This window comes from Aquila chrysaetos, chromosome 1, assembly GCF_900496995.4.
Source record: "Aquila chrysaetos chrysaetos chromosome 1, bAquChr1.4, whole genome shotgun sequence".
Taxonomy (NCBI): Eukaryota; Metazoa; Chordata; class Aves; order Accipitriformes; family Accipitridae; genus Aquila; species Aquila chrysaetos.
This window is the reverse complement of record NC_044004.1, coordinates 80,910,473-80,929,826: the sequence shown is the minus strand read 5'-3', so window position 1 is coordinate 80,929,826 and position 19,354 is coordinate 80,910,473. Positions and strand designations below refer to the sequence as shown.

The following is a 19,354-nucleotide window of genomic DNA, read 5'->3' as shown; positions in this document are numbered from 1 at the left end:
AGAAGCATCTTGTGAATTAAGACACTGGATATAAGTAACAAGCTGATCCTTGGTAGAGATCTTCAATTTAACCACCTCTCTAGGGATACCTGACCTTCTCGGTTCAGGCTACAGAAAAATCTTAACTCACTGTGTTCAGCTGTGACCAGAACAGACATGGGAATATCTTGAGATGGTGGGGGCCTCATATTAGGTTTCATTTTCTGCAAGCTTTTCCACTGTTTGAATGTGGCCAAAATGTGGGTCATAGTTCACAAGAAACTTTGCCATTGCGTGCACAGGAAGGTCTACAACTACTTTGGTTTCAGCGTTAACTTGACATTGTGTCTTGGAAGGGGTTGGTGGCTGCAGAGCTGCAATGGGGCTAGAGCAGAGCAGAAAATAGGAAGGGCACTGCAGGAAAGGGGGTGGCAGTGTTAAGGGTTATCCATTAGCTGTTCGAGGTGAGCAGATAATGAGAAAAACATGCACCGGACTGGCAAGTAAATCCAATTAACTGACTACTCAGCTGAGCAAGTGGGTCTTGCTGGTTCTTCTCAAAGCCCGATGCGCTGATTTTTGCTTTAGTGTTCGACTGAGGTGCCTTTTGTGCTGTCACTTGCTGGCTTAATAAAAAGCTCTCTGGTTTAAAGAGTTGGGGTTTTTTTGTGGGTGGTTTTTTTTTTTTTTTTTGGAGAAATTACTCTCTCGCTCTTGTTTGTAGGGGCGATAATATTTAGGGCTGTATTTATTAGCTTATCTTGGCTGTTAAACGTTTATGACTGTTCTTTATCGTCTGTGAAGCAGGGGAGTAAAGGAGACGAACTAGAAAACAGATACTGGAAGACCTTGCGGATGCTGAAGATGTGATATATAGAACAATTTGTAAAAGCATGCTTTAAATATGTCAGAGCATTTCTCAGGAGACTGAATGAAGGGCAACGGTCAGAGAACACGGACTGAACCCACTTAGTTTTGAGCCTGACATTTGGAGGTGGAAAATCCTCCTTAAATTTAAACTCCAACTGAGTTCCCGAACTTTTCCTATGAGAAACCTGCTTTTTGCTGCTGAAGAGTATATCAGTTTGGGAACTATATGTTATGAATGTGAGGTTTTTTAAATTATAAATTTTCATGGTTTACATTTTGAAGCAAAGCAAGGGATTTTCTCTTTTCATCCCATTTGCTTGCTCCACCTCATGCTCCATGTTTGCTCATGATAGCAGGTGATGTGACCGTGAGTGTGCCTTAGAAAAATACATTGGCACGTGACTGGCACGTCACAGCTTTCATACCAAAGCCCTGTTTCAAAAGAAAGAAGGTCACTTAATGCAGGTTGATTTTAATGCCAGTTAACTTGTCTTTCTCTACCGAGTATGTCAAAGACAGGAGTGCATGTGAAGTTGGTTAATGTTTGATGGGAAGGTATTAAAAAAAAAAAAAGGGACTGGGGCAAAGAAAAGGAATATGGCGCATCATTGGTGAAGTGAACAAAGAGGAAGGGGGATTTTACAGCTATGTTCTGGGAATGGATAAAGTTATTCTAAAGCACAATTAAGCTAAGTAAATAATGAGAAGTAGAATAAAAAAAATGCTGAAAATGACTGAAATGTTGAACTCCTTGAAATGCCATCGATTTTTTTTATAGTTATGTAACTCAATGAAGCAAACATTTAAAAAAAACCAAACCAACTTTGAAAGCACCTCAAAGCACTGCAAAAAGGTTGTAAAGAATTGGGGATGTTTAGGAAGAGAGAAAAGGAAATGATGCTGTTTGAAATGGTTTAAGAACTAAATAAATTAAAGAAAAGCCTTAGGTTGACTTTGTTTTTTCTGCTGAAGCAGTGGAATGCTGTTCACCTGCAGAAAACCTAAATAGTTTTTCCACAAGGGATGGGGTTGCTACAATGCTGGTCAGAACCAGAGAATTTTCTATCGCATTTATGTAGCTGGATAGTGTTATATTCAGATTAAGGACATGGTATTCTTCTTGTCTGATGCTCTCTGGTATTAAATTCCTGGCTTTGAAGATATGCCTTGAGTAGCAACGTACTTTCTTGAGTAGTAATGTACTTTCTTGTTTTAAGATCTAACTACAGTTAATAGAGACATACGTGCTGTCACAGCAGAGTGGTAAGAATCTTAGTCTTGTGAAAAGTCTTATTTTACTATCAAAATTAGATTAGGCACAAAAACAGTTTTGTAAAACTTTTTTATGTTTTTGATTGTTTGAAGTTTTAGATTTCTTTTTATTTATTTTCTCTTCCCTTGCTTTTTTCTACTGATTGTGGTGGTTTTGCTGTTTTATTTTCACCAGTGACATGGAATTGCTGATGCTATGACTTTTAGGAGTTCTGCCCTAATTGGGATTTCGTAAATAACTGTTTTTTTATCTTGTTTGTCAAACCACAAAGTAAATAACGTTGATGATGATGATAACATAACACTGCTTGAACATCTAGCTTTGGTCTGGCAAGGGAGAAAAAAATCTTTTGGTTGAATGTTTCATTGCTTTTCTTGTACCAAATAGTAAAGGAAAACTCCAAGAGCACAGTAATGTCTCATCTTCTGTCCCCAACTGTAGGTGTATTTCTTATTTGTAAATACATCTGAAGCTCCTTGTTATTGTTCTAAGTCTCCAAATGAATGAAACCCTTCAGAGAAGAGCTAGATTGATACCTTTCAAAAGAGTTGCACTATTTAGGTTTATTTCAAATCCTGTTTGCTGAGACTTTTTCAGATAACTTTAATGAGCTTTGCCTTGGAGCGTTTATGCAAAGAATAAGTACCCCAAACTCTGGACTTGAGCAGCCTTCTGCATTAGCTGGATCCTGGAAAGATCTGGCTGGGATTCTTGTAACACTCATTAAAACTCAAAAGAAAGTTGGTTTGATTTCTGTCTGTCTTGGTGGAATTTATCCCTCCTCTGCATCCTACTAAATCATCTCTGCCAGACATGACTCATCTTTAGGTTTCATAAATTAGAAAGTGAAAATATCTCTCTGAGCCACAGAGTATTCAGTAGAAGCCATTAAAAAAAAAAAAAAAATCCATTCGAAGATTCCCTTGACAATCTCTCTGCAAACTCTTTATCCTAATGCAATGTCACTTGGGCATTTTCTAATTTAACCATGTATGTTGTATTGCTTCATGGAAGTGCAAACATTTTTGGTATATGAGCTTACTATTTATTTGTAATACATTTGCTGAAATTGCTAACTCCAACCTGAGTAATGGATGGGGTTTCTGTAAACCACTTGCTTGTCAGGGCTCAGGAGGGGAAAAAAGAGAATTTGCCAGTTGCCTTCACTGGTGGCATGTGTTAAAGGTAGGAAAGGCTAGCAGATATTCAGTTCTGGCCTTTTTCAAGATTTAGTTGCAGGTTCCTTACCTCATGCAAAAACTTCATTATCTCGCACCTGCTCCCTGCTGAGGCCACTTTGTAAGCTTCTCACATGTGAAGTACATGGAATATATACTCACAGAAGAAATAGTGCTGCAGTCAATGTACTGCAATGTCAATGTTACTGCTCGCCATTATCATTGAGAATTGCAGTCTGACCCTAAATTAGTTGTAAATAAATTCTTCCTATCTGATACATTATTGCTATTTAGTAAATTTGCTTCCCCACATTTAATTATTCTTGAAATGTGCTTCAGTAATCAAGCTAATTGAAAAAAAAATTTAATCAAAACTTGATTATTTAAGTTGTGTTCCTACTTCCACTTGTTTGGGGGGATGGGATAAAAGATTATAAATGAATGTCATAACAGCCTAAGGAAACATGAACTTCTCTGTGCTATCTTTTACAACCCATCTTCACTGCTGAAATCCTGTTAAAAACACAACTACAAATCCAGTCACCGTTTTGTGCCTGGAAACCCTGGTCTACATCATCCAGGGGAGGCATTTTCCGGAACAAAGCAGAACCGTAGTGCAGATGCCGTGCCCGCGCAATGAAAAGAACCGTGATCTACTACTTGTTTTTTAACTCTGCTGGGGGCTGTTTCAGTTAGATGTGATTGATCTGTTCAATGTATGGATGCCACTGCAGAAAGAGCATTAGTCGGTGGTTATAGGGTTGAAAAGCAGGCAGTAGTCCTCCTGGAAGCTGGCATTGATGTTGACTTTGGTTCTGTTGTGCTTGGGCTGCTATTCATGCTAAAGTTTATTCATCTACTTATCGTGCATCTGTGTCTCTTCACCACTTATTCACAGACTTTCAGGTTTCTGTTTCTTTGCCCCTGACATCTTAAGCTAGAAGGCCAGAAATAGCTGACATTTAGTTTGTTTTTAGACAGCTAAAGAGCTGTAATCCACGGCAAAAGGTGGTGTTTTTGCTGATTTTAATCAAAGCACTGTGATTATTTCTGAAATTTGAAACAGTCTAAAAAAGACTGTCTTGAAGTGTGTGTGTGTGGGAAACCTGTAGTAATTCTATTTACCGGAGGGTAAAATATGGCTTTTCACTTCTGGAAGCCCTGCCTTTAACTGTGGACATGAACTGAACTATTCCTAGCTGCACTCTTGTTCTCCCTAAGTAGTGAATATATATGTTAGTGTAAAGGGGCAACTGTTGGACTAGTAAGATGAAGCAAGCAAGCTGGTAAATCCAGCAAGAAAAATCCAGCAAGAAGGCTGGTGTTGGGTAGTGAAGGGAAAGAGGGGCCAAACTGCGCAGTACATCTTTGTACTTTTTTAGCTAGTGTTGTTAGTCTACTTCTTAATAAGCAGTAGATTCACCTACATGTCTCTTCAACAAGGCAAACTAAAAGTGAGTGAAGTTGTTTGGTTTTAGTGCTCCAACAGCTTTGGTCATTTCCGTGCGGCGGTAGAAGATGCCTTACAGCAGTGATGCTTTGTGTGTAGGTGGGGGCATGAGACGTGGAGCGTGCTGCTCCTCTGTATCCGCTCATGGAGTAACCTCATGTCTGCATCGCTCCCACCACATCGCTTTTCTGCACATACGGCTCAAAAATAGAAGACTTATTTTGTACGTCTGTTTTTTAAGTGTCTGAAATAGTGCAAGAACTATGTTGTTGCTTTAGATGGATGCGTGACACCGGTAATGTGTGTTGCACACTGAAGGACATAGAGCAAAAGAGTGGGAAGATATGAGGACTGAAAGTCTGCTGGGAATGGTGTTGGAGGTTGACAGAGAGCCAAAGCCAATGCATCCTTGTCTGGACTGGTTTTTGAGACCGCTCCCTGAAGTAAACCATCCTCAAAACCCAGGTCCAGGGTTTTGATTTGGAGGAAACTAGGTGGCTGCCTCCAAAAGAGAAGCCAGGAGCAAACAGGCACTTGTGCAATGTGTGGGAGACCAGCCCTTAGCATAGCTGCTTTGGGTAGATGTCATTGAACTGCACAGCTCATTTTATTTTTGGTTGAAAAAGTATATTAGCAACTATTTATGGGTTGGTTTGTTTTTATGGGGAAAGCATCTAGATTTTCAATCATCTAAAGCTAAAATGTTGTTATAGATCACATCTAACTTGGAATTGTTGCCCAACTGTTGTTAGGCTCATCTACAGAAACATACCAATGTAAATACTGGCAAAGGGAACAAAAAAACCCCACAGAAATGAGACAGGCAACAACCACAAACTCGCTCAGAAACCCTCTCCTAACTTTTAGCCTACTTGATGATCAAGAAGGCACCTCATAAAATGATAACAAAATGATCGTCTGCTGTAGTTGTAGAAAGGGCTCTGTGAAACCAGATATTCCTTTTTTTGGTGGCGCTTTTTGTTTTGTTTTGTTTTTGCCCCTGTGCTTTTCTAACCAGGTGGGGGTAGTGAATGACATTGCGCACCACAAGGCAGATAACTAGCTGCATAAGGAGATTTCTAACCCAGTCTTGGACTCTGGAATATGATCTTTTATGGTAATAACACACATAATTTGTATGTAACTTCAGTTGTCATGGTAGCCTGGCAGGGCTGTGAGAGTGCACATGCATACGTTCTCTTTCTGCAGGCAGAAATGGTTTTATACCATCTTCACCCTCCAGAAGAGCACACTGCCCTTGCGGAGGGCTTTCCCTTTCCCCTTGCTGTATGCACATAACTCACGCTAACGCTGGTGGCAATTGCGCACACCCGCTTGAGACCAGAGCCCGGCGAGCAGACTTGTGCAACCACGTGGCAGTAGAATTTATAGGAGCTACTCTATTTCTGTGAATCTCCTCCACACCAGGGAAGAGTCTGGCCAGCGTTTTTAAAGAGTAAAAGAAAAATATTTTTAAACAATGTCAATAATGCAAAAATAAACAATGGTACAGGCAATCTCTTTCCTGCAAAACTTGAAGTAGGATAGCTGGAATGATGCGTAAAGCAGCCTACGTGCTGGGGGGGATGGTGCGTTCTGGTTAGGATTTTATTGTATGGATATGGCTTCTGTCCACGGACTACATTAGGCATCTCATTCAACATGACTCAATAACAACTACAAAATTTTAAATTATGATTTTGAAAAAGCCTTTACATTCCAAACAGTTGTTCTTTTCCATAATCCATTTGGAGAGCACACCCTGGTTTACACTGGACTGCGTGCGGTAAACCCCTGAATTGTGCTCATGGTAAAGCCCTGAACCGCACAGGTTGATATTCAAATACTAAGGAAGCTTATAAGTTAGTGGATGTGTTTGAAAATCCTCTAGGATATAAGACGGGAAGTCCCTTGTTGCTATTCCAGTTTGCACTGCTGCCAGATTGGAGAACACACATTCAAAGCTTGGTTTTTTATTCAACTGAATTTGCGATTGGCCAGTGGAATAGGCTCTCTATTGATCCCTTTCAGAAGCTACCATAGGTTTTTGGTTATTAATCTATAAACTTTTTCAAATTAACCACCAAAACACTACATCTTCTCTTACACTGAATAAAAGAAAGGTCTTCCCATTTGTTCATTTGTGTGCTGTCCAAACTTGGTATTTAAAAAAAGAAAAAGGGTGTATGAATATAGATGACTTTGTTTCCTACTCAAACCAGTTTCCTTCTGAGATAAGGCTAGATTTTGCTTTTACTGTTGTCAGTGCGTATTTCATAGGGTAGTGTACCAACCTGACTTGAATGATGGTGGGGTTTTGTGGTATATCTTACTTCAGCTCACAGATGATTAAATTATATTTCTTCCTGTCTGAATAAGCACTTACATTGGAACAGACTCATACTTAACTCGGAGTTAGGGAAGTGCGTGTCAGTATTTCACTTGTGTTGCTTAGCTCAGTAAAATATCAGTTTTGATGAGGTAAAGATAGAAAATCATAAAAGCGGGAGGGGGGAATAAAACACTAACAGTATAGAAAAGCTGTTCTTTTCAAATACCACCCAATAATATATATTGCACTCTCAAGTTAACGGAACATAGCTTGGTCAAAACAATGACTTAATGTACAGAAGAAAATCAAAGAAAATCTTCACTCCCCCCCCCTTTTTGTTGGAAGACGGTCTTCTCAGTCATGAACATGACAGATGCATGATTAAATCTGGGATGCTTTGCCTGCCGTTACATATTGCCTTCCTAGGAAAGGTCCTGTCTCTGCTGCATCACTCCTGAAACCTAAAAGACAGACGGTGGCACATTTTCTCTCAAGAATTCTTTGTGTCACGCTCAGCAAGGCACCAAGAGCACCCGTCTGTGCTGCAGGACCTGTCTAGGGAGACATTTGGCCGTTTCTTGGGGAAGCAATTGGAGCCGGCTTGGGGAAACCTCCTGCAGGGCTGGTGCAAGCAGCTGGGGGTGTTAGAACTCCCAGAAGGAAGATGCTCTGGCACCTCTGAGGTTGGTCCTGCTTGGGAGCTGCCTGGAAAGTCCAGGCTAATGAATTATGGAGAGTGTAATAAATGGTGGCATAGGCCTATCTGATTCCATTCGAAGTTCAATAATAGCCTTTAAAATAATTTTTAGACTAATTGAAGAGCTACTCTTCCCCATAGCCTCAGCCTGTCTTTGGAAAGAATGTTTGGACGCGATCGTTTAAAAGAGCCAAAGGCTGAAATTTCTAATAAGCACCTGTGAGATTGTTCCTTCTTGCTTATTTGCTGTCAGTAAGAAAGAAAAACCTGCAACTAGGGAAGAAGTGAGTTGTAGGCGAGGAAGTCAGGGTGGCCCGAGCATGCTCACAGGCTTGGACACGGTGATCGACTGAGGAATTTGTGCTATTCTAAGCATCTCTCCTGGAGTAAGAACATTGCTACAGACTGCTGCACTGCCTAAATCTGAGGAAATCTTCAGATAAGTGAAAGATGCACAGGTTATTGATCAAAGTACGATAAAGCTAAGGATAAATTCCAATAGCATCCCAAGACAGTGATGAGCCAAGTTATGCTTAAGGAAACCATGGGAAGAAAAGCCAGCCTGAGAGAACTGCAGGTAATGGAGAGACAGGGTAAAGAACAGGGATATTTTTTATTCTCAAATTAGGTGTCAGATGTATGGTACAGAAAAATTCCTAATAGAAATGTCCCATTTCTTTAAACCCACTGAATCGTTGACTCGGACACCAACTTAGCTCCCCAGCCAAAATTTTCACCTACAAGCATCTAATTATATAATACTAAAATCTATATTTAGGTCTTTAAATAATTAAAGTGACCTGGATTTGAGACTTAGCTCCACCTGAAGTTTCTTTACCTCTGCAGAGAAGTCAATGAGTACTGCAATTTAAAACCACTGGAAATTAGGCCACCTGACAAGACATGAGACATTTATCTTGTGAGTAGTATAGCTTGTTTGGGTGGAACAGGAAGAAGGGAGGACAATGGCAAAAAAATAATTGATTATTTTTCTTTTTTCTTGTCGTCCTTCCTTCTACCTCTAGGCTGCTGTCTTAAATGGCACCAGATTGTTGTTCACAGGCAAGAAAACTGTGACTTCAAAATATAGCATTTGCAGTCAGGTAGCTTTCCTCTTTGATCCTTGGTAAACCCAATCACTCCTATGCACCCACCTACATTGTCTTGTCATACGTGTGTGTGTATATGTGTATATTAGCGTAGTTCACACTGCTTTATTGGTTGAGAGACAAAATTGTGCAATAGCTCTGCAAATCCTTTAAGTCTGTGGCACTTTTGACTAAACCTTATATATATATGTGTGTTTATACATATGTAGGTTGTTTACATGTGCACACATACATACGTATATATAGTTTAAGATTCATGTAATGCTGACAGGGAAAAAGAAATGCAGCACTAAGCAAAGGAAAAACGTTCATTAGAAGGCTGTGTACTGCTTAGGGTAATTTTTAGCTGCACAAAACCTGTTTTCAAGAGCCAGTGGTGGGGGAATGACATCAGGTCTGAGCCCTGGGGTTTCCATTGAGCTATATCAGCAGTGCCTGAGGAGCCAAGCTTATGGAAAAAAGGAAAAGTGGAATAAGATCACACAGTTTTCTCTACCCTCACTGGTTTCTTTCCGTTTCAGTTAGACAAGTCAGCACACTCTTCTCTCATGAGGACCAGGCTTCAGGTTGGGAAACAGTATGGAGCTCAAATGAATGCATTTTCCAGTAACTTGTTGCATACAGTTGTAGTTAGAAATTAGCAGAAGATGTTTTGCTCCTTTCCTGTTAAACTGCTTGTTACCTCTGAGCAAGTGGTCTTGATTTTTATTTCTCAAACAAGATCGAAGAAAACTGATCTCCTTCCCTCCCTCCCTCCCTCCTCCCCATTAGTCAGAGTGTCCAAAAAATAGCAAAAGAAGGTACCTACGGGATTCAGGAGAATGGTGAGGAAGAGTTCACCTCCTCGGATACTTTTGTCCAGCTCCTGAGGGCCCCCAGGATATTCCTTGTAAAAAATAGTATGAGTGAAAAGGCCACAGGTCTGTCGAGGGAGCACCTGAGAACAAAATAACAACACTGTTGTGACATTAACTTCTTTCTGCAAACTTACCCTGGCGCAGCCACCCGAATCCCTCCAGTAACTCAAAGACACAAAACTGTAACCCTTTCTGCCTCTGCGCTCTGGTGTTTTTATTTACGGGCTCCTTTGTGCCTTCTGTAGTCTTGTGGTAAGCAAGCACGGTCCTGCAGACGTGGAGATTTCCAGATGCCAGCTCTGAAAAGCTGCTACGCACGTGCGCTGAGCTTTCGTGCAGACCGTTTTATTCGGCTCATACACTCATAGTAAGTGTTCGTTTCCTGGCATTTGGAAGAGGAAGAAAACAAAAAGCCAAACCTCTCTTCCCTTAGCAAGGTTGGTTTATTAGCAGATAAATAGTGCTTCCTGGCCGTCTCCTCTACCTCAGGCAATTAATCTTACTGTCCTTGAGACGCTGAACTGAATTTGTATTCAAGGCTGCGGACCACAAAAGACCTGTTGCTTCCTACTTTTCTCAGTCCTGAAAACCCTACCGAGCCCCTCATGCCTGTTTGTGAAATGTTTACGGACTGGTGGGATGCTCACACGAGACCAGCCTGAGGTCAGTTCCCTATCCCACCATAAATCAAGAGGCTGTATGTCAGAAACAAGCCAGCTAGCAGGTGAGGGAAAACAAACTCATCTTGGACAACTAGATAGTTTAGTTACATTATTAGCTAAGTACAATCAAAGGGCTCTGGTGAAGTGAGGACAACAGCTGTCAGGGCTTATGGGTACTGCCTAATCCATGCAGAGATATAATTCACCTGGGGAAAGCCTTTTGTTTCCCTCCAGTCGTGTTTTCACTTTTACTTAGTTAAAACAACAAATAAAACCTACATTCAGCAGAGGGTTTTAATACATGTGTCAATGCACTGTTGATTTTGAGTCTATTTCAATAGTAATTGGACTCTGTGCGGTAACTTCGTGGTTCTGATTAAGATGTTCCTTTTGTCTTGTTTAGGGGATCACAGTTTTGACTTCATACGCTTAGGCAATATTCAAGTCAGCTGGGACTTCAAAGCATCTTGGGACCTGCCCTTAAAATATTTCTAACTTCACTTATGCATATTCAATTTTGGTGTTTCACCTATTTATAGGGTTGCAGCTGGCTGGTTAGACAGGCCAAATAATTTTATATGTTATCCCTCCCTTCATGCGGTTCAAGTGTGTATGTGAGGAACCTTGTCTCTCCTCGCACAAACGCATGGTCTGGAAGAGTCGAGCACGTGTCCGGTCCTTGGCTCTGAGAGTTTCAGAAGCAAAGCTCGGAACGAAACCTTGGCCTCAGAGAAGAGTCCTCCTTGCTGGTAGAGATTACTTACACCTGCTCACCTTCCCAGGTGGTGGATTTCTAATCCTTTCATGCATAAAGATGAACCAGAGCTTGAAACAGGTCTTAGGCAGTTTAATGAATTTCAAAGTACGCATTTATAACTCGGTTGATAGTTGATGGGGCTACAAGTACGTTTAGTTTCTGAGGATTACATCTGCAGTTGCCTGAGTTTGTGTGACTTTTTTTTTTTTTTTTTTTTTAAACTGGCTGCATAACAAATGCACTATTTTGGCACCCTTACAAAGCCTCGATCACAGAGAATTTTAATGATTGCTGTAAAACTTGAAGCATTTGGTAAAAATAGCATACTTTTGAGTCACTTAAAGTACTATCGCTATGAAGCATGGAAATGCAGTGTACCATGATGCCATTGTGGATGAAGCCCCGTCTGTACCGTGCAGGCTTCAGGTGTGGGTATTCTTCTGTGCTGGTCACTCGGATGTGCCAGACCTTCTTCCAGGCCTCATACAGCTGGATGTGAACTGGGTAGACTCCGGAGTGGTGCGGAGCCACTGCGTACCCCATGCCAGTCGGTATGCCGTGCTCCTGCGACACAGCAGAGGGAGGAATATATTTAGGAACAGGAAAAGCACATGTAATTATTCAAAGCTTATTTTTCCTGCAGACAGCAGCATCGGAGAAGCTGTTGTCCTTGGACCGACTTGTATCTATTTGTATGTAGCACAAGCTAAAAATGGGGAAGAGATGAGGGGAACTGGAATTACAGTTTGATAACTGCAGAGTGATAAATAATCCTCTTGGATTATGTTGCGTTACTGTTACATGGAATAGATTTGCCTGCCTGTTCGTTACAGATTGTGTGTATTTTAATATGCATCCTACCTGTTTGGTTCTTTTTAAAGGTAATCCGGTAAGCTGATGCTGCTTATTTACTAAGCTATCAAACAGCATTAGAGCAGTAAACAGATGGAAAAAATTGTTGTAGTGACATATGTGGGATTTTTATTTCCTATTTCTGGAATAAGAGCAAGATTCCTTCCCGATTTAGGAAAAAAAAATATCCCCCATAGCTTCTGAATCTGCTTATATTTTCCATGGTATTAAGGTAGTAGCAGAAAAAGCTGGGCTTCGACGGACATCTTTTTCATTTCGTAAATATTTATTCAGCTCAGTTTCTATGAGGAAATATGTGCATTTACATAAATATAATCTATAGGTTATCTTGAAAATATCTTCTGGTGGCCCAGTGAGGTAGTTAATGTGCAGGCAGAAGGAATTAAGGAAGAAGCTTAACTGCAAGTGTGCCGGGCATGTTCCCTTCACTCCTGACGCTCTCCTGCCTTTGTTCTGCTCCTCATCCCTCCCGCTTCCAGCTGAGCACGGGCTGTCTGTAAACCCCATCTGATGACGAGGCCTGATGACCACATCCATAGAGCGGGATATATTTAAAAAAGAGCAAGTCGTACGAAGTGTAAGCTGTACGTGTGAAAATGAGGTAATCGGTTTCATTGGTCTGAGTGACCGTTCAGAAACGCATCCAGCGTTTATCATCAGCTACTGGCAGAAAGAAAAGCTGCGCTCTGCCTCTTCTCCTGCTGAGCCTCATTTCCAGCAGGTCCAGTAAAAGCCCCGTTCAGCTCTTCCATGGCATCTCCACGTTGCAAGGGTGTCCCACCGCTGTGGCTCTCGCCGGATCCCTTCCCACGCTCTGGGTGTTTACTGAATTAATTTTGCTCCCAGTACTACAGGATACATCAGCTGTTTTCTGTTCATATAAAATTGATGTTCAGAGGGAAATGGCTAAAATGAGAGACAATTTTTTTTATGCCTTTTTGTCCTTTCTCTCGCCCACATTATCCAAGAACTGTTGATTACTTTAATTCCAGGAACAGCAGGTTCTGCTGGGCATCTTCAAGTACTTTGCAAAGAAAGGTTTTTGGTTCATTGACAAAAATTAGGTTAAATCTGTAGGGAACACTTGTTCATACACCATATAATGCAACCACTTAAAATTATCCATTCGTTACCAGTAGAGATCTTAGGTTACTGGCTGATCTTGAAAAAAAGAAACCCAAACTCACTACTTTTGTAATTTACTAGAGCAAAATGTAATTTCTGCTTATTAATATTGTTAGCTGCCTGAAAGGCTTGAGTCAGTTTAAGGGTGAAATGAGGAGCAGTTCTATAATGAGAAATGTTAAATCGCTCTTTTCTCTATTTTTTTTTGCCATGAACACGTATAAAGGAAAAAGCTATGTCTAAAGGTTTGTGAAAAATCTGACCATTTATTACTCTGCCTGAGTAGTTTACGATGCTCACGCTGTCAAATACGCTGTGTTAACTTAAATATACTGTATTAACTTGAATCTACAAACCTTCACCAAACCTGTGTTAGGGAGCATACAGACACATATATGTAAGGCAAATGTGTCCTGAGCTAGATAATGAATACTGCTCCGAATGATATGTCCAAAAGTAGGTATCTGGATGAGTACATGCAAAATCCTGTTTATCTACTTACTAGTTGCTGCTGGTATTGCCATAGCAACAGAATGGTGAAATGGTAATCTGCCATTCACAAATAAAATAAGGCAGCTTTTCATGAGTTCTCAATATAAAAAGCTACTACTATATAGTTCATCACACAAATACATGTCAGTCACTCAGATACCCAATATGACTTTAAGAAACAACTAACAAATAACCAGATTTTCTTTGGTCAGTTCTATGTTCAGTTTACTTGGGCAAATTAAATATTGTATGTCCTCTTGTAGTTGCTCTGTTTCCTTTTTTCCTCTCATTTCGTTATTAAATCTTGTCTGGGATTGAGAACTAATGTCTTAAAGAAGGAGTATACATTTGAATCTAAGCTATTGGGCAAAATGGGAGATGTCTGTAGTGAAGATATTTCCTTCTACACTCAAAGGAACATTATCCTACAAGATTTTATTAGGTTATCTTTACATTCAAGACTTCAATTGATTTTTTTTTTCATTTCAAAATTTGTTCGCAAATTTTGTGCATGTGTTTGTCTAGTTTGGAAATTTTCTGGACCTTTTTGGCACTGAGAACAGCAACATTACGTGCCATTGCACGCTTAAGCTGGGACCCCAGAGCCATTAATTTGAATAGGTTAAATTTGTATTCTTATTTTACTTGTGCGGTAAGACACTTTGAATTCTAATTTAAATGACAGTGTAAGCTGAAGCTGCAGCAGTGGATGAGTTCAGTATTAAAGGAGAATCACTGTTATAACCTGTGAGATGGGGGAAGATGATTAAAACAGTCATTGCATTTTTGGCAGAAAATTCCCTGAGTTGGTGATACTTCCCATGCACTGGTTTGCATCATGGAGCGGTCTGGGAGCACGCACCCTGCCTTGTTTTAAGGGCTAGACCAGACTAAAAGATGTTCTCCAGAAGCACACCTGATGTCCTCCGGGCACCCGTGAGCAGGTTGGTATGCGGATCAGTCTACCACCAGCTCAAAATAACCCTCTCTGATGCCTGCACGCGGCCAGCACATCTGGCCAGCGGCAGCCGCTTCGTGTGGCAGAGCGCGGGGAACCTCTGTCTCCCGCTCGTGGCGATGCACCCGCGCCAAAGCGACGGGAATTGGGAACTCGTAGTCCTGCCGATGCAGCCCGGCTTGTCTGCGCACCCTCCGAGGTTACCTTGCCCAGAGCCCGTGCGTAGGACGGGTACTTCTACGGGTGATCTGAAAGGCTGAAGCAATCTGCCAAGGCTGCTTATCTCGCTCAATTATCAGCTGCGTTCAAGCAAGAGAAGATTTGCTTGGAACTCCTCACCTCTTTTGACCTTCCTATTTGTACAGAAATGAGCTGTGTTTGCCATGAGTCAGCATGTGCTGTGTGTACTTATTCTGCATTCGCAAAAAACCCCTCAGCTAAAGGAAGGGCAGGTAATGCAGAATGACCACCGCTCTCCAGAAGGAGGTATATTCTCAACAAGTAACGTGGCATTCCTATAGCAGTTTTTCTGTGAGCAGACGTTGGAAACTTGAATAAAAAACGTCGTATGGAAGATTGACTATTTATAGTAGCAGGATCTTGTCCAACAGAAAACCCCCAGTTTTTGATGCACCAAATATTACATGTCCTTGTTAAAATGCAGTAAGAAATAAAATGAAACAAAACCTAAAACTGTTATAACACAACTGGCATTCTGGTTTTTAAAGATCGCTGGTGTTTTGTTTTACAGAAACATCTAGTATTGGCTATTGTCAGAGAAAGAATAAAAAAGCAACCTTTTATTTTAATTTATTAAATCTAATGTCTACTGTAGATCTCATCACACTGTCAGTTGAACTGCAGGATTCCCTTTGGTGTAAAGACTTTTCTAGATGAAAAAGTTAACAATACAACCTCAGATAAGTTTGCTAAACCTTTTGACTTTGTCCAACAGTAGGTGATAGAGTAAACTTAGTACTTTTTAAGGTGTTACCTTCCGAAGTTAAAAGATTTATATAAGCTTTGCATATTTTTAGTACTGCGATACATTTCTAACATTGCTGCACATGGGTGAGATTTCCTGTAAGATTATAGGTTACTATGACAGTTTAAAATACTTAGGTTTCTCTTACTCGGTAAACTAATTTGCTACTTTCTTGCTTGTCTGCAGTCACAAAAATGTTGTGTTGCATTTTATCCTTTATGGACGCGTGATTTTTGTTCTCAAGGGTTATATTTCTAGATAATTTTTATTGAATAAATATTTCAGCCTTCAATTACTTTCAGTTCAATTCTAACCTTCGAAAATCTGTTTAAAAGCTCTCTAGCTAGACAAGACTGTTCAGCGAACGAGAGGTGATTGTTACTGAGAAAAAGGGCTCTGCGTGTTGGTATTTGCTCTCACCGTTGTTTTTTCATCTTTGTGGCATGCTTCCTTGCCTCATGGCTATACGTTGCGCCAAGCAGAGAGTACGAGGGGTCTTAAAGCGGGTTTTCTGGTGTCGGCATCAGATCCAGGATTGATAGGGGCATGGGAAAAGCCAGCTTTTCACCAGTCGTACATAGGAGTCTCCCAGGTATCACCATGACTCCTGTTCTAAGCATGCTTCTCACTGTAGTGGACTACCAAGAGGCGGAGATGAGGTTGGGATTTAAGATCTTAAGCTTCTGAGGATGTGAAATGAAGAAAGGCAGTCCAGCACTGAGGAAGCTATACCTGACTAGGAAATGCATAGACTCTGCACGTGTGTGGTACTAAATAAAGCTGAGAAATTAGAGGCAGTCTTAGAGATGCGCTGTCAAAGCACACTCCTGATACGGACAAAAGCGCTAATGAAGACGGACTATTTTGGAAGGACCTTAAAGTTAGGCAGAATAAATCTCATCCTGTCTGCACAAGACAATGTTATCGTATGTATGCAGACCATTGACAGAACAGTTTTAGAGGCAATGTCTAGTAGGCAACTCTCCTTCCCAACGTTAACTACAGATATTAATAATGGGACAAATTAGACTCTCTTTTCATCACATGTAGATACTTTGCCTTTGATATGTGGTCACTGGTCTTCATGTTCTTGGTATTTAATTGGTATATTAAAAGCTCATGGTTTCTTTGTGGTTTGGGCAGCTCAAAAGTTTTAGGCAGAGGAAGTGCTAATGTGCAGCTGTAGTTGGTTTATAAACAGGAGATTGAAGCTAAGGAGCGTTAGGCAGGCTCTGAATTGATTTGTTTGCTTTGTATATGTGTATCTCTGAATTGATTTGTTTGCTTTGTATATGTGTGTCTCTCACTTCTTCATATCAGATCACAGCTACCTTTTTACAGTTGATGGTAGTTTTTGCCCTATCTCTACCGTGCTTTTGGCACATGTGCTCACAAATGAGCACTGAAGATAATCACTGAGCAAACAAATCAAGGGACAAAATAGAGCTACAGGCTTTGACTTAAATATATTTTTCTTGTTTTTGTCAGATAAGGATGTACAAAAGGCGGGGGGGAGGAACGGTATCTTGTGATTAGAGGATGGCAGTGAAAACTTGGTTCGTTTTATTTTTGGAATACGTATTATCAGAGACTTCTGTTTGTGCAATTTGTTTACCTCTTTGTGTATCAATTGCATTGCCTATAAAGAAGGAGAATAATACTTGAGATATTATCAGTTTGTAAAATTTAATCCAAGGCTTAATCCATTAGGGTCTTTAATGGATTTTGGGATCCTCTGATAGAGGAAAAAAAAAAACAAACCCACAAAATATGATTAAGTCAAACCCAACTGATAATCAAAATAAATGTCATTTGCCATTTCCTTAGCCAGGCTCTGAAGCATACCATCCATATTTACGTAAATAAGACAACACTGGGGTAGCAAAGTTCTGGGTAGTCTGCAATTTATTTTACCAGAGTTAAATCTCTGGCTCTTGTTCCTCTGAGGTGGAGGATATCGGGAGTGCTTGAGAAGAGATTTGGCAGGGAGGGCTGTGGGAATGGGGCTATGGATGGAGGCAGCTGTGGGGCCCAAGGCTCAGGCACGTGTGGACAAGGATTTTGCCAGGCAAAGGTTCCCGTGCTGCCTGCCAGATCCAGAGCAGTGGGGCAATAACATTTACGAAAGATGTGAGAAATTCTCTTCCTCTCACCGACTAGGCATGCAACAGTAGAAATGATAAATATCTCAGTGACACATAAAATATAATAATTTGGAGGGCTGTTGTTAAAGGCAGTCTCCTGATTCACAAGCAATTCACATGTAAGGGAATCCTTCAAATACTGTTGATTTTACTAAGCCCCAGGTAGAGAGGTATACATATCTGCACTGAAATCAAGGCAGTTAGATACCTAATTAGCAATTAGTTGTATGTATACAAAACTGTTTACATATCCTATTTCTGCATCTATTTTGTGATACAGCCGTTTGAGGCAGGCTGCAATTGTAAGCCCCCACTTTATAGAGCATCATATGAGGTATGGATATATCAGAATAAAACAGAACGAGCTCTTATTTAGTTGCCAGCTGTAACACCTGTATTTCTTGCCTGTGTTCAGTAGACTGTATGTGTACGTGAGCTCCTGCAAACCAAAGATTATGCATACAGTGTAAGTACAAGAGCCAATAAAAATTATGCTTGTGTACATTTATGACTCCATGCAATAATATCCATGAAATACTGTTTCAGGTGCACTGCCTTGTGTTTATTAAGCTTGACTTTAATCCACAATACTCAAGAGAAGGACATCCCTTTCATGAAACCTTTTCCCTAGTGAAAACATCAATCCCAAGCCTGATAGTCACTTCATGGAGAAACAGCTGACTGGGATGGGATTTGTGTGCAGGTTTCCAGACAGTGTGATCTGATTTAGCTTTCTTCTAAAATGATAAAACCAGGAGGAGCCAACAGGTCTTAATGAACAGAATTTTTGTGGTGGTATTTGGGATCTTAAAGCAACTTTGACTGTTCTTCTCAGGCATAATGATGGGCTCTCCCATGTTGAAGACCCCATTGCCTTCCTACCCATGTTTAAAAAATGAATGAAGAAATACCACAGTAGGTGAAGAATGAATGTGATCATACTTCCAAATAATTACTGCAGCTTTCTTTACAGAAACTGACACAAAGTGTCATCTCTACTTGCAGCTTAAAATGGGAAATGCGAGAGAAAATGGCATCAGCATCAAGCTGTGTTCCCCTGAGTATAATACTAAAGACAGACATTAAAGCACAAATAAAACATGTATAACATCGAGCAGATTTTCTATGTGTTGTTCTAGATCTCTAATTTAAATTTGGATCCACACTGTGAAGTCAAAGAATAATGAAAAGGGGTTTGCTTTAACTTTGGAGGACTTATAGAAATGCAGCTGTAGAACAGGGAGATTCTTTCCAAAAATAAGACATGATGCTGAGGATGAGAAAGCAGGAGAGGATACAAAACTACTCTGAAGTCATGGCTGGGACCTCTCTGATAGCTATCAGGAAGGTTGTCATATCAGGAAGATAAATTTCTCCCACAGAGAGGATTTCACAGGAAGCCTTTTGAAAAGAAATGTTCTCATAAGTAAATTGTACAGCTCATATAGATTCAAGGTTAAGAGGTTGGTACAACCCCTGTCCAAATGTTAGCAGGAAATAAAACTGTAATAACAGCAGCCTTTCACTGACATCAGCTCTTTATTTATAGGCACCCTAAGGAGTCGCTACACTTCAGTAACGATAGGGACATGGGCTTTATCTTTCTGTAGTTG

The 19,354-nt window shown here is 40.5% G+C and overlaps 1 protein-coding gene across 3 annotated transcripts in view; it reads right to left on the bottom strand.

Moving 5' to 3' along the window:
- The window catches only part of NDST4 (N-deacetylase and N-sulfotransferase 4), a 107,996-nt gene that overhangs the window by 34,721 nt on the left and 53,921 nt on the right, over positions 1 to 19,354 (bottom strand). For all 3 annotated transcript variants that reach the window (XM_030023322.2, XM_030023305.2, XM_030023314.2), the window contains exons 5-6: positions 11,543 to 11,728; positions 9,697 to 9,825 (exon numbers count right to left, since the gene is read on the bottom strand). In XM_030023322.2, coding sequence (XP_029879182.1) covers positions 9,697 to 9,825; positions 11,543 to 11,728 — 315 coding nt within the window. The remainder of the gene's footprint in view (positions 1 to 9,696; positions 9,826 to 11,542; positions 11,729 to 19,354) is intronic.